Genomic DNA, 16,340 nt, shown 5'->3' on the forward strand with positions numbered 1-16,340 from the left:
AGATACAAAATTGAAAATTTAGGAACAGGTTGTAATTTAAACAGAAATATTTTTTTCCAATTTAAGAGAACTATTAAACAGAAAGTTGAGAGTCAAAATTTGTAATTTAAACCAATGTATACTTTTGGTTTAAATATCATTTTGATTTCATTATATTTTAGTTAGAACTTTCAATTGTCCAAACATATCACGTAACTCAATCAAATATAAATTTAATCGTTCAAAGTTCAATTTTAATGAAATTAGTTCAATAATAATAATATTCGTACTAAAAAAGAAATCATATGAAAATATTTTCAAAAATATTTCAAAAAAAAAATATATCTTTTTGTTCATATCACGGAAAATGTGGATCAAGTCAACGTTTGATGATAATTATGGGCCCAAAGATTGAGGGAAGAAGAAAGGGAAATTATGGGTCCCCATCTCACAAATCTCCAAATTTGTTGAGCTTGACCAAGGTAAAATAGGATGGCTTGTCCTAATGACTTGAGAGTGTATAGAAACGAGTCGAGAGCCAAGACTGCTATTCCGAAAATTTACTCTGATAGGGGACAAGGGACTATATGCGTAGTTTAGTTCATGATGAGTGCTATTGTGTGTGGAAATGGTAAGGGGCTCCTTGAATAGGGTCATTGTACTACAAATCCATTCTAAGAGTGAGTGAGAGACCGCACAGATAGCTTAGTAGCTTGTCGACATGTAGGGTCACTCCTCCAGATTTGAGAGTCTATTATGGTTCCTAAGGAAGAGTAGCCAGTTATGGGAGTATTTGGGAGTTGTGCGATCATGCAAGGAGTTAGCTTTATTTATTTTTACTTCTCTTTTTCGTAAAAAGAAAGGGAATAAAAACATTTATGCCCCAAACTTTGAGCTTATATCAATTTGCACAAAAAAAACTAATAATTATAACTTCAAACTTGCCAGCTAAAATCTGAAGAGAGCCCACTTGGGTTAGCTATCAATATATACAATAACTAATGCTTTCTTATTATTCTTTCTCAAATCATTTCTTCTCTCCTCAACCCTATAAGAACCCATCCATTCTCCCCTTTCTCCCACCACCAATCCCTCAAACTCCCTTCAAAAACTTCCAAGAGAGACACCCAAATGGCTTCCAAAGCTACAGCCTCCCTTGCCTTCCTCCTCTCTCTCAATCTCCTCTTCTTTTCACTTGTCTCAGCCTGCAGTGACTGCTATGTCCCTTCCCCTCCCATTCCCAACCCATGCCCTCCTACAATGCCGAACCCTCCATCTGCCCATGGAAAGTGCCCTAGGGACACTCTTAAACTCGGCGTCTGCGCCAAGCTGCTCGGCGGCCTCCTTGACGTTACCATCGGCAAGCCCCCTGTGACGCCGTGCTGCAGCCTCATCGAAGGCCTTGTCGACCTCGAAGCTGCTGTCTGCCTTTGCACTGCCATTAAAGCCAATGTGTTGGGCAACAACCTTAACATCCCTGTCTCCCTCAGCTTGCTCCTTAATGTCTGCAAGAAGAAGGTTCCCGAGGGATTCAAGTGCTGATTATAATCAATGTCTATCATGATTCTTGAGTTCTTGATTGTGTTTTGATGTTGTGGTTTGGGATTCTCTCTGTTTTAGAATTTATTACAAATTATTATCGGTTGTTCAATTTTCTTCATGGGGTCTATTCCTCTTGGAGTTTGAAGGAATCAATAAATTAAATTTTTCTTATTTGTGAATTATGAGTAGTGGGCGCATTTTAAGATATTTTTAAGAAGTTTTAGATATCAGTCTCAAAGTCTTGAATTGAAACTAATATAATTTAAAAAATATGATTAAAAGTAGAATTTGGTCTCTGATTTGAAAGCAAAAGAGAAAAGCATCAAATGAAGAACAAAGTTGCATTTTATATTTTCAATGGATTTCCATTATAAAGGTTGTACTTACTATATTCAACAAAAATATAATGAGTTTGTAACATAGTATGATATTATCTCAATCACTAAATAAAAAATACCTTTCGCATTGTGCCAAATTAATAGAGTGACTATTAAGTGTAGAAACGGGCGAACTCGTAAACTAGTTTTGGAAGAGACTTTGGACTACCCGAGTAGTTAGCTATAGTACAAAGACTCAAGTGTAGAAATGGGTGAACTTGTAAACTTGTCTCAGAGGAGATTAGGGACTACATGGGTAGTTTAAGCTGAATACTCCTATTGAGTGTAGAAGCGGACGGACTTGTAAATGAGTCTCGAAAGAGATTAGAGACTACACAGATAGGTGGTTTAGGGTGAATACTCCTATTCAGAGTTGAAGTGGGAAAATTTGCAAACTGGTTTCATAAGAGATTAGGAACCACATGGGTAGGTCGTTTAGGATGAATACTTCTATTGACTCTAGAGATAGGTCAAGGTCGATGTCGTGACTCCGTAAATCGATCTCAGAAGAGACTAGAGACTATACGAGTAGTTGACAAGGAGAGTGCCTCTATTGAGTGTAGGAATGGGTCGAGCCTGATGCTGCGATGCCGTAAACCAGTCTTGAAAGGAGATTAGAGACTACATGAATGGAAGAATCATGATGGTTGCTCCCAATGAATGTGGTAACGGCTCCAGACCTCGATAGGGCCTACGACATGTAAGAGAACTTTCTAGAGCCTAGATAAAATCTGGTAGAGACTTACTAGGAATTGGAAGTGTAAGAGCCTACAAGTTGATTGCTTGCTGAGTATTTTTATACCTCCATTCTTTTTTTCTTTTTTTCTTTTTTTTTTCCTTTTCAGGTATTCACTGGTTGCTAGTTAAGGTCGGTGAGCGTTCAAAAGCTGTGTAGTTACAGAGAAGGTCATGTCGGAGCGTCAATCCATCTTGTATTTGAGACGCGTGCAAATCTTTTAATCACATCCAACCAATTTTAATTTATGACAACAATGTTTAGTAGGGAAATACTCTTAATTTATATCAGATTTCTTTAGAATAATATATCCAAAATAACATCCTATTTTAGTATGAATTTATTAGTTGAAAAGAGAAACTGTGAAGATCTTCAAGATTTTTGAGCTGTGATAAAGAAGTGTGTAACATGTCGACCGTTGACCGGCCAACGTGTGCCCCGGTAACCAACGGCCTGGGCGCTAATACACTATGCATGCATAAAACACATATATTATGTTTATTTCTTATAATATATTCATAAATACTTGTTGATAATTTAATATAATGTCACAATTTGGAAGCTATCTGGCAAACTATCATTTATGTGTCTCCAACATCATTATTCATTGGTTCACGGGAAAGATTTTCTTTTTAATTATAAAATCATTATTTGTGCTTCATAGTTGTAATAGAAATTATTCTTAATTAATTAATGAATATGCTTTATATTTATAAAATTGTATAACTCATAACTCATATTTTATGATATAATACAGATTATAACATATTATATAGTACATTGAAGATACCCACTTTTGGACGAACTATTACAAACGGGCGCATAATAGAAGAATCGGATAAATTTTTTAAAGATCATATAGAAATATTTGAATATAAAACAAATTTTCCGAGAACTAAATGCAAAAATGTAAAATCATAAGAAACTTATTTGTAATCAAAATACATAACTTGAATCTATTGGTCCCCTATGGCACAACTTTAGAACGCTCCTGATATCAATCGTTTTGTTTGTGTTCAATCTGTAAATGAAAAAGTAGCATGATTGTTTTTGATGTTCTGACCCTATATTAATTCCTACTATTTCGCTGAATCTAGTTTCTATGGTTTTTCATGGGATGTCCAATTTGATGCTCTCATCATGTCGTGATATCTTACCGTTCAATTCCTCAAAGTGCATCTACTCATCATGGTTTCACTGCAAGATCCTAAAGTGAATTGTTTAGCTCTTTACTATTCTCTATGTATCATAAATTTGTAAGGTGTGACCTCGTTCTAGTTTCAACTACTGATCGGTTGAGACATTACGGAAAGCTCTCGATAGATACTAGTTTTATGCTAGAGATTAGCGAGTCACTGCCACATAGGCCTCATAATGTCATAGGGAGAACAACCCTCGTGCTTACAAGCTATTGTGTTCTCATGTGGTTCCTCGCAACGGAAGGAAGGTTTACGACCAAAGGATTTTTGGAGATCCACCCCCGATCGTTTGAATAGACGATATTCCTACAGCACAAGAAAGGTTTACAATTAAATAGTCCCCATATTGTGTAGTAAATTGTTGGAGAGTAACTCCTTATCCCGGGAACACCATGTAGACCCCTCGTCCATCGAGATTGATTCACAATTAGGTTGAGTTAGCAAGCCCCTTAACCACCGCCACGAGTAACATCATATTGTATGATATTAATAGAGCATAGTAAAGTTGTGTAACCTAAATCCTTATCATGCTTATGGTTCAGTTATTTGACGTGGTATCTAGCATATATATCCTAACAATGCATACTCAAAGAATAAATCTCGTTCATCGTGTACTAATCAGTCATGAATAATCCTTACTTCCTAATTCTACTTCATAACCCAAGGAAATAGTTCGTAGCTCATTATTTATGTATCGACCCTAGATTTCAACTATCTAAAGTAGCTACTATCATCTTATTCTAAGCTCATATGCGGAATATAACTCTTAAAACATCATCATTAAAATAAAATATTTCAACATAAATATAACTTAATCATTCAAAATACGGTTATGGTCTTACGTGTTCAAAACATAATTCAGAAATAAAATTAAAAACATGAAATGTACAACAACCTATTCTAACCTATGTCTAGGGAATGAAATATGCTACTAGCCTATGTATGTGTCATGGCCTGTGTTGGCGATGTCGTTGTCAACCGTACAGGGGCACGCCTTGTCTTTACCTAAAAAATGATGTAGCACACGACCTAAGTATTTCAAAAAATACTCAGTAAGTGACCCAACTATAAGGGTCGTGAATAGATGCAAACATATGCAATAATGCTCTAGGGACCTATCATTAAAACATCCTAGGAGTGGCTTCCAGTCCGGACTAAATTGAATGTGCAATACTTCCTTACACACGACCTACACGTGTGAGCGTGAATCCCCAGACGATTTGCTTTCCCCTAAATGCATCATAGTCGAGTTAGTTGGTTGTAGCGACGTTCAGATGTTAGTAGATCCCTGAGTGTCATGCTCGACATGATCACCATCATCACCATAGCGTATGCGTCCATACTCATCATCATAAAATGGGAAGTATCTCGATGCTTATGTACATACAGGAATGCATGAAGTCCCTAGAGTTTCTTGTCTTTAAAACGTTTTTATGACAACCCTAGTTTCATCCTTGTATTAAGCAATACATGTGCATTAGCTTTCCATCTTAGCATCATAAATAATATTTTGTAGGGTTGCGTCCTAAGTTGAATTATTGACATAATGCAATGTGGCATTCACAACATGCATCTCAACTTAATAGGGAAAATAACGTCATATTAAAGAAATAACATCATGCATCGTCATCATAACGCTATCGAAATACGTCATAACCATCATAACACATCATCAAACATCATCATATAATTCATACATGTCATCATACATCATAGATCATACGTCATACGTCATATTTATAAAGCATAAAGGACACATGTCGGTGCCACTAGGCACGTGTCGTCATACATCAAACGAGTACCTAGCATATCCTATAGTAAGACCACTTACTTGGTTGGTTTTAGACGACGTTCTTTCTAATTTAAAATATGTTAGCTCTCGTTCCTCGAAAGTTGCTCCAAGTATCGCTGGAGTTCATTTCCTATTAGGTGATCTCGTTCCTTTCGTTAGTATTTCACAATTCTAAATAAAATTCAACTTGAAATTGTGAAATAGGTCATCGTACTAACTATAATTACCTTAATTAGGGTCGTTACCATTCACATGCAATTCAATCTAACTCTGCTAATGAAACGGATTTATAAAAATACGGCGGTCGTTCATTTATAAGTATACCCAAATTTGATAGGTAGATTGCTCAATTCAACCTAATTCGACCTCATAAAATCAGGAAAGAGCTCATAGGCATACAATCACATGCCATAGGGCCACTCAGAGAATGGTAGAAGACAGAGAATAGAGAATGTTTCCATCATCAAACATGCCAGCTAAATTCCCAAGTGAGCCCACATGGGGTACCTATCAATATACAATAACTTCTATTTTCTTATGATTCTTTCACAAATCATTTCTTCTTTCCTCAATCCTATAAATACCCATTCATTCTCCCCTTTCACCCACCACCAATACCTCAAACTCCCTTCAAAAGCTTCAAAGAGAGACACCCAAATGGCTTCCAAAGCTACACCCTCCCTTGCCTTCCTCCTCTCTTTAAATCTCCTCTTCTTTTCCCTTGTCTCAGCCTGCAGCGACTGCTATGTCCCTTCCCCTCCCATGCCCAACCCATGCCCTCCTACTATACCAAACCCTCCATCTGGCCATGGAAAGTGCCCAAGGGACACTCTTAAACTTGGTGTCTGCGCCAAGCTTCTCGGCGGCCTCCTTGACGTTACCGTCGGCAAGCCCCCTGTGACGCCATGCTGCAGCCTCATCGAAGGCCTTGTGGACCTGGAAGCTGCTGTCTGCCTTTGCACTGCCATTAAAGCCAATGTGTTGGGCAACAACCTTAACATCCCTGTCTCCCTCAGCTTGCTCCTTAATGTCTGCAAGAAGAAGGTTCCCGAGGGATTCAAGTGCTGATTATAATCAATGTCTATCATGATTCTTGAGTTCTTGATTGTGTTTTGATGTACGTGGTTTGGGATTCTCTCTGTTTTAGAATTTATTACGAATTATTATCGATTGTTCTATTTTCTTCATGGGGTCTATTCCTCTTGGAGTTTGAAGGTTTCAATAAACTAAATTTTGCTTATGGTTGAAATATGAGTAGTTAGCATATTTATGAAGAACAAAGTTAAAAGCCAAAGATAAAAGCATCCAATGAAGAACAAAGTTAGCATTTTATATTTTTCAATGGATTTCTATTATAAAGGTTGTACTTACTATTCAACAAAATTATAATGACTTTGGTCACGTGATCAGGTTATTCCGAGAAACTAACCCCGAATGTCGTGTAAATGAGAGATCAGATGTAGTCTAAACTGCCTAGACACCCTATGGACCTAGTAAACGTCCACGGCATCTAAATAAGACTAAAAAATCTTAAAAGAATCTTGAAGTCACTTGAGTGACTATTGAATGTAGAAATAGGTGAAACCTTAAACTAGTCTTTGAAGAGACTTGGGATTACTGGTAGTTAGCTATAGTACAGGGACTCCTATTAAATGTAGAAACTGGTGAACCCATAAACTAGTCTAGTAAGAGATTAGGGACTACATAGATAAATGGTTTAGGGTGAATATTCCTATCGAGTTTAGAAGCAGACGAACCTATAAACTAGTCTCCAAAGAGATTAGAGACTACACAGGTTGGTGGTTTAGCGTGAATAACTTCTATTGAGTGTAGAGATGGATCAAGGCCAATACCGTGACTCTGTAAATAGGTCTTAGAAGGGACTAGAGACTACGTGAGTAGTTAACAAGGAGAGAGCCTCTATTGAGTGTAGTAACGACTCGAAGTTGATGTCGCAATGTCGTAAGCCGGTCTTTAAAGGAAACTAGGGACTACACGAATAGAAGATTCATAATGGTTACTCCCAATAAGAGTACATTCTAGAATCTAATTACAAACCGGTGGAGACCTATTAGGAATTGGATGCAAGAGAGCCTACAAGTAGATCGCTTACCGACTATTTTAATACTTTTATATTTTCTTTTAAGTTGTTCATAAGTTGTTGGTCGAGGTGGGTGAGTGTTCGAGAGCTGTATGATCATAGAGAGGGTTATTACGCAGCGTCAATCCATCTTGACTCTTTTCATTTTCATTTTCATTTGTAAGTGTATTTGAAACTCATTTTTCCTTTTATAATAATATTTCCATAATAACATCCTATTTTAGTATGAATTTTATTAGTTATTTTATTAGTGTCTGACATGTCGACGGTTGACCGGCCAACGTGCGCCCCGGTAACGAACGGCCTGGGCGGTAATCAACTAGTTTACTCTGCATTGCATGAAACACATATATTATATTTATTTATATATAATTTTGATAAATTTAATAATAATGTCACAACTTGTAATCTTGGGTTGAATCACGAAGCCATCTGGGAAAAGTATCACGGGAAGGATTTTCTTTTTAATTATAAATTCATTATTTGTAAGTCAAAGTTGTAATAGAAATTATTCTTAATTAATTAACGAATATAATATCATATAGTTTATAACATATTATATATTACATTGTAGCTTCCACTTTTCGAAGATCTATAGCCACCAACGGTTAGAAACTGATGCATAATAGAAGAACCAGATAATTTTTTTAAGAATTATTTAAGAGATATAAGTTGCTGAAAAAGTTTTAATATCAATATATATAGATAGTATAGAAATATTTAAATATAAAACAAATTCTCGGGAGACTAGATACAAAAATGTAAAATCATAAGAAACTTATTTGAGATCAAAATACATGACTCGGATCTATTGGTCTCTATAGCATAGCTCTAAAACGCTCATGCTATCAATTGTTTTATTTGTGTTCAATCTGAAAACGAAAAAATAGCATGAATGAGTATAAACACTGAATAATGTCTACTTCTAGGTCTCTAAATTATTTTATCTTGTAATTAAATTCTACGTGTCATGAGTCAAAAGGCTATTAGAGGACAATCACTAGGTTGTGCAAGTTAACAAGCTTTTGTCTCTCATCATGTCGAGATATTTTTCATTCTAACTCTTCAAAGTACATCGGCTCATCAGAGTTTCACTATAGGATCTTAAGATGAATTGTTTAGTTCTTTACTATTCCCTGTATATCATAAATGTGTGAATGCGACCCCGTTCTAGTTTCAAGTATTGAACTATTGAGACATTACCAAAAAAAAAAAAAAAAAAAAAAAAAAAAAAAAAAAAAAAAAAAAAAAAAAAAAANAAAAAAAAAAAAAAAAAAAAAAAAAAAAAAAAAAAAAAAAAAAAAAAAAACTATCAATTGACACTAGTTTTGTACTAGAGATTAGAGGAAACTCCCTCATAGGTCTGATAATGCCATGGAGAGAATGACTCTCACGCTTACAAGAGAGACACCCAAATGGCTTCCAAAGCTACAGCCTCCCTTGCCTTCCTCCTCTCTCTCAATCTCCTCTTCTTTTCACTTGTCTCAGCCTGCAGTGACTGCTATGTCCCTTCCCCTCCCATTCCCAACCCATGCCCTCCTACAATGCCAAACCCTCCATCTGCCCATGGAAAGTGCCCTAGGGACACTCTTAAACTCGGCGTCTGCGCCAAGCTGCTCGGCGGCCTCCTTGACGTTACCATCGGCAAGCCCCCTGTGACGCCGTGCTGCAGCCTCATCGAAGGCCTTGTGGACCTGGAAGCTGCTGTCTGCCTTTGCACTGCCATTAAAGCCAATGTGTTGGGCAACAACCTTAACATCCCTGTCTCCCTCAGCTTGCTCCTTAATGTCTGCAAGAAGAACGTTCCCGAGGGATTCAAATGCTGATTATAATCAATGTCTTCCATAATTCTGGAGTGTTCTTGAGTGTGTTTTGATGTATGTGGTTTGAGGTTCTGAATTTATTACAAATTATTATGGGTTATTCAATTTCCTTCATGGGGTCTATTCATCTTAGAGTTTGAATCAATAAATTAAAATTTTCTTATTCGTGAACGCATTCTAAAATATTTTTAAGAAGTTTTAGATAAACTAATATAGTTTAACAAAAAATATTAAAAGCGTCAAATGAAAAACAAAGGCATTTTATATTTTCAATGCATTTCGATTATAAAGCTTCTATTTAACAAAAATATAATGCGTTTGTAACATATAAAAATAGCATGTAGGTTAATTTTAAAGTTTCAAATTTTTCAATTAAAAAAAATGTCGATATACTCAATTCTAAGAATGTAATATCATAATTTTCACTATTTTATATTAAATCACCCCTTAAAAAAGAAATAAATATATAACTTCTTGACGCACTTAAAAAATCGATATTAATGTCAGAGAATATTGTTGTAGCGGAAGTAGAAGCAGAATCAAGATCGATCATCTCACGTACTCACAAACATAAATAAACAAATAAACATAAAAATTTATGCGATTTGGAGAGAATAAATGGTAACTAATCACGGTAATTAAAGTGTTTATAATATATCTCTCACGCTCTCACATTATAAAGTCTCACTTTTAAAATTTCTCTCAATTCCCTCTTGACAAATACAAAATGACACTGACTCCACATCTCAAAACAATGCTAGATAAACTTTTATATAGATATAAAAATATTAATCCTCATACCTGCATCAAGATTATTCATGTAACAATATGAGAGAAGGTACGAATATGGGAATAAACCAAATAAATCCAGTAGTTACATGAATCGAGGTAGAGAATGAACCACATCTTCATAACAATTCTCAACCCCTGTAACATTATTTGGGTTTAAACAAAAGTAATTTTAATTTTATATGAATATCAAACCATTTTCCATCGATTAAGGTCTAACATCATGTCAAATTTATATATATTTTGAAAGGATAAGTATAAGGGTATAAATGTTAAAAATATTTAATACTAAATTATAGTTTACTGTATATATCATATTTAATCTTTTATTATAAGATAAATATTTAGATATTTCTCTTTTATCCTTAGGTATCTTTCCATTTATTGTTATTTTCATATCTTTTTAATTTATTTGATTATAAATACAAAACATTCGAACTGATAGCTATCCTTGAATTTTATTAATTGTTTTAATATTTGAAGAAAAAAATGTGAAGATCTTCAATAATTTTGAGCTGTGATAAAGAAGTGTCCGACATGTCGACGGTTGACCGGCTAACGTGTGGCCCGGTAACGAACGGCCTGGGCGGTAAACACTAGTTTACTCTGCATAGAAACATATATTTATTTATAAACAATTTTTTAATAATTTAATATAATGTCACAATTTGGAATATTGAGTTGAATCACGAAGCCATCTGGCAAAGTATCATTTATATCTCTCCAACCTCATCATTCATTCACGGGAAGGATTTTCTTTTTAATTATAAAATTTTATTATTTGTGCCTCAAATCATACATATTTAATTAAATATTTTAGAGTGAGTTGATACGCGATCTAAAATTATAAATTTAAAAACTCTAATTTTTAATTAAATATTTTAGAGTGAGTTGATACGCGATCTAAAATTACAAATTTAAAAACTCGTTATAGAATTAGAGTTGTATTTCGTATTTCCACGTTAGATTTAATAGTTAGATCTTAAATATAAAAAAAAAAAAAAAAAAAATTAAAATTAAGATTATTGAAGGTGAGCTGGCTCCCTCTAATAATCCTTACATTACATTCAATCATTAGGAGTGACACTATGTTTAGGTAATAGGCAATCTCTTAACCATCCCATAACAACATCAACCATATGTAATAATCCAAAACTACAAAACTAGAAAAGAAAGGGGAAATTGTCCCACGTAACTTAAGTTGAGAAGTGGTTTACAAACGTGAGAACCCTCACTTTATTTTATCATTTCACTTCAACTATTCAAAACCAATCGGAGAATACTTTTCTGACAGATCCAGGCCAGCATTTTGGCTAATTGGTTTGAGTATGATATGCTCGGATTCTTTTCTATTAGTTTCAACTCTTCAGAAGCGTTTAAAATTAATATAACTACCTTTTATCTAGTTTAAATTTTTGAAGTCTAGTTTAGATTATTTTATGTAAAATCCCGTTAATTTAAATTATTATGAATAAGTTTAAATTATTTTAATTCTCATATTACAATGTTAATTTATAATTTTGGAACTATTTAGGTATAATTAAATTTTAGAGAGCAGCGTTAGGCTGACATTAAAGGGTCGTAGTAGCTTTAGCCTAAGTCAATCAAGTAAGTGATCTTACTATCGGCTCGGTCGGAAGACTTGTTTTATTATGATAACACGTGCCCAATAGCCCTTGCACGTGTCATGTATGTTTATATGATATTATGATGTGTTATGATGATGCTATGATATTATGATGCTGTGAGTTGATATGACATTATGATGTATTATGATGATGTTATGATGTTGTGATGTACTATGATGCTATAATATACTAGGATGATGATGCATTATGACATGATGACATAAGATGTATGATGATGAGATCACATAATATAATTATATCTCATATTACGATGATGTGCATGTAAAAGATGTCATACTGCATTATGATGAAGAGTTTTCTAATACACCGCTTCTAAATGTTATAAGTGATGAATATATGAAAACTTATGCATGCATGTTACCTAGAGTAACATGTGAAGAATGTGTGAGGTTGTGTCACGTAAATGATTTAAAATGAAAACTATAGGGACCTTATATGCATATTGTATGTTCATTTATATCTGGTTATTTTCCCTTTTATATTGTACCTTCGGACATTCGGCTACAACCAACTAGCTTGACTATGATAAGTCCAGGGGGTGTGCGAGCCGCACTAGTGGGCTCACACTCGCACATGTGGGCCGTGTGTAGGGAATTACTACACATTCAATTTATCTAGACTAGAGGTCACCTCTACAATTTGTCCAGATTGAAAGCCACCTCTATAATGATTTTAAATGATATGTTCCTAATCATGATTGCATGTGTTTGCATTCCCTTATCTCAATATTGAAGTTTTCTTCAAAGACTCAAGTCATGTGTTACATTTGTATTTAAGATAAAGGCAAGGCACCCCTCTCAGTTCACAGCGGCATCACCATTACACATGCATATGATAGTTGCATTTAATTTCATAAATCACAGGTTAGTATAAGATATTGTTATTTTTACATTTACCTATGTTTAGTCTAATATTTCTTTTATATTATTTTAAGACCTTTATATTAAATTTGAAAGTCCATGGCATTGTTCTATAGAGTTGTTTTAAATGAATATGTTTGTATAAAAAATTATATCATACATATGATGACGACTTTATGTTAATAAAAAACTACAGTCGTTACACTTGACATGGTATGTAATGTATATATCCTTACCCAACATGGATGAATCTCATCCATCACGTATTAATGAATCATAAATGATCCTTACTCCTAAAGTCTACTTGGGAGTTCAAGGAACTCATTGATGATCCATTATTCACATGCAATTCAGTCCAATTTTGTTGACGAAACTCAGTTATAGAACCCCGATGATTATTTATGCATAAGTATACCCAAACTCAATGCCAAAGATCATAAATTATTACCACATTCTACCTAATTCCACCTTAAAAAAATCAGGGAAGAGCCCACAGGCACGTAATCACTTCTAGTTTCTTATTATTCTTTCCTCAATCCTATAAATACCCATCTACTCTCCCCTTTCTCCCACCACCAATACCTCAAACTCCCTTCAAAAACTTTAAAGAAAGACACCCAAATGGCTTCCAAAGCTACACCCTCTCTTGCCTTCCTCCTCTCTCTCAATCTCCTCTTCTTTTCCCTTGTCTCAGCCTGCAGCGACTGCTATGTCCCTTCCCCTCCCATTCCCAACCCATGCCCTCCTACAATGCCAAACCCTCCATCTGCCCATGGAAAGTGCCCTAGGGACACTCTTAAATTCGGCGTCTGCGCCAAGCTGCTCGGCGGCCTCCTTGACGTTACCATCGGCAAGCCCCCTGTGACGCCGTGCTGCAGCCTCATCGAAGGCCTTGTCGATCTCGAAGCTGCTGTCTGCCTTTGCACTGCCATTAAAGCCAATGTGTTGGGCAACAACCTTAACATCCCTGTCTCCCTCAGCTTGCTCCTTAATGTCTGCAAGAAGAAGGTTCCCGAGGGATTCAAGTGCTGATTATAATCAATGTCTTTCATAATTCTTGAGTTCTTGATTGTATTTTGATGTATGTGGTTTGAGGTTCTCTCTGTTTTAGAATTTATTACAAATTATTATTGGTTTTTCTATTTTCTTCCTGAGGTCTATTCCTCTTGGAATTTGAAGGAATCAATAAATTAAATTTTTTTTATTGGTGAATTATGAGTAGTGAGCGCATTTTAAAATATTTTAAAGAAGTTTTAGATAAACTAATATAGTTTAACAAAAAATATTAAAAGTAGAAGACAAATTAAAGCATCAAATGAAAAACAAAGTTGCATTTCATATTTACAACGCATATCAATTATAAAGGTTTTACTTACTATTTAACAAAAATATAATGTGTTTGTAACATATAAAAATAGTATGTAGTTTAAAATTTTCAAAATTTTCAATTTTTAATTAAAAAAATCTGATATAATCAAAATATACAATATAATATTATTTTCATAATTTTCACTATTTTATATTAAATCACCCCGTAAAAAAGAAATATATAAATTTTTGAATTACTAAAAATTGAACAGTACAACAATATGTTAACCTACCCACTTAAAACATGAGAGAATATTGCTGTAGCGGAAGCGAAAGCGGAATCAAGATCTATCATACTCACATACCCACAAACTTAGATAAATAAAAAGACAAAAATTTACATAGTTCGGAGAGAAAATTATCCTACATCCATGAGTGGTAGTCAATCACTATAACCAAAGTGTTTACAACTGTATCTCTCACACTCTCACGCTACAAAGTCAACATTTATATAGGTATAGTCATACTTATACTTGTTATATGAATCAAAACGATACGAGAGAATATATCAATATGAGGATGAACCAAATGATTCCAGTAGGTACATGAATCGAAGTGGGGAATGTATCAAAAGACAAATGAACCAAATTTTCACGATAAGATATATGAAAAGTTATAATGCATAATCCTGCTATGAAAAGTTTATAATTCACCACCAACCAATTTTAAGTTGGGACAACTATATTGTCTTTGAAAAACTACTTTGAATCCGTATTCAATATAGCTATTAAAAGACAAGAATTTTAATTTACAACATCGTAGCAGGAAATTACTTCGAATTTGTATCTAGTAATTGTGTATAGAGATAGCATCCTATTTTAGTATGAATTTTATTAGTTATTTTATTAATCCAAGAGAGAAACTTTGAAGATCTTCAAGATTTTTGAGCTGTGATAAAGAAGTGTCCGACATGTCGACGGTTGACCGGCCAACGCGTGCCCCGGTAACCAACTGCCTGGGTGGTAATACACTAGTTTACTCTGCATGCATGAAACACATATATTATATTTATTTATATATAATTTTGATAATTTAATATAATGTCACAATTTGGAAGCTATCTGGCAAAGTATCATTTATATGTCTCCAACATATCATTATTCATTGGTTCACGGAAGGATTTTCCTTTAATTATAAATTCATTATTTACGGTCAAAAATAATATAAATTTAATTTAATATTTTAGAGATATGATATTCTGTCCAAAATAAAATCCTTATATTGTACCTTCAATCATTGGGTGAGTTGGTAACACCACACATACTCTCGTCAATCTAGATGAGTTCATGTTTAGGATGAGTTGGTAACAACATCATATTGTATGATAATAATCATACTTGACGTTGTATCTAATATATATATATATCTTTGTAGGAGTTACTTAAAGGATGAATCTCATCCTTTCGGTATTAATTAGTCATAATAATCTTTAGGGCTAAAGTCTACTTGAGATGGCATGGAAATAGTTGGTAATCCATTATTCACATGCATTTTGAAACTGATTTATAGAACACGATGATTATGTATCATAAATAGAAGATTGTAAATTATTTATCAGTAGCACATGTTACCTAATTCGACTTCAGAAAGTCGGGGAGGAACCCATCGTGCAAATTGCAATTTGATTAAGTTCTATTGTTAGAGATCGGTCATACAATCACACGTGCAAATGTGGACAAATCTCCTCATACACATTCGAGTCTAAGAATCACAACACAACACTCAATTATGTGTATTCGAACTAAATTCATCAAAGTAAATGTAACGATCCTAGATCTTTACTTATCTAGACTCTTCACTGTCATCATAGCATAATAATTTATATACGAAAATAAGCGTTTAAACTCGTTCATAAATCATAAATTTTATCTTAAAACACAACCATGGACTTATGTGTTCGAAAACATATTTAAAACGGCACAACAATAAACTAAATGAAATAAATAACATTTAAATTAAAAACATCTTATTTTAGCCTAAGTCTAAGAAAATAAATGCAACTACCCTATGCACGTGTCATGGTCTCGAGTTGTGATGTCATTGTCGGTCGTAAAGAGATGTCTTGCATTTACCTATAGAAGTAGCATGTGGCTTAAGAAATAGTGAGTAAGTGACCCCACTATTG

The 16,340-nt window shown here is 34.2% G+C and overlaps 4 protein-coding genes across 5 annotated transcripts; all 4 read left to right on the top strand.

Annotated features, from left to right (window-relative positions):
- Positions 1 to 1,110: 1,110 nt before the first annotated feature.
- On the top strand, positions 1,111 to 1,521 carry LOC111809088 (14 kDa proline-rich protein DC2.15-like). The gene has a single exon (XM_023695437.1). It carries the CDS (start codon positions 1,111 to 1,113, stop codon positions 1,519 to 1,521), a length of 411 nt encoding a protein of 136 aa, XP_023551205.1.
- Positions 1,522 to 6,282: 4,761 nt separating this feature from the next.
- On the top strand, positions 6,283 to 6,693 carry LOC111809222 (14 kDa proline-rich protein DC2.15-like). The gene has a single exon (XM_023695617.1). It carries the CDS (start codon positions 6,283 to 6,285, stop codon positions 6,691 to 6,693), a length of 411 nt encoding a protein of 136 aa, XP_023551385.1.
- Positions 6,694 to 9,141: 2,448 nt separating this feature from the next.
- Positions 9,142 to 9,552, top strand: LOC111809205 (14 kDa proline-rich protein DC2.15-like). Of its 2 annotated transcripts, XM_023695593.1 has the most exons (2): positions 9,142 to 9,231; positions 9,301 to 9,552. In XM_023695593.1, exons 1-2 carry the CDS (start codon positions 9,142 to 9,144, stop codon positions 9,550 to 9,552), a joined length of 342 nt encoding a protein of 113 aa, XP_023551361.1. The 2 variants fall into 2 exon arrangements, with proteins under 2 accessions (XP_023551361.1, XP_023551360.1); XM_023695592.1 differs by having other exon boundaries at positions 9,142 to 9,552.
- A 3,916-nt stretch (positions 9,553 to 13,468) lies between these two features.
- On the top strand, positions 13,469 to 13,879 carry LOC111809220 (14 kDa proline-rich protein DC2.15-like). The gene has a single exon (XM_023695616.1). The coding sequence runs from the start codon at positions 13,469 to 13,471 to the stop codon at positions 13,877 to 13,879; it is 411 nt and encodes a 136-aa protein (XP_023551384.1).
- Positions 13,880 to 16,340: the final 2,461 nt, after the last annotated feature.

This window comes from Cucurbita pepo, chromosome LG13 (assembly GCF_002806865.2).
Source record: "Cucurbita pepo subsp. pepo cultivar mu-cu-16 chromosome LG13, ASM280686v2, whole genome shotgun sequence".
NCBI lineage: Eukaryota > Viridiplantae > Streptophyta > Magnoliopsida > Cucurbitales > Cucurbitaceae > Cucurbita > Cucurbita pepo.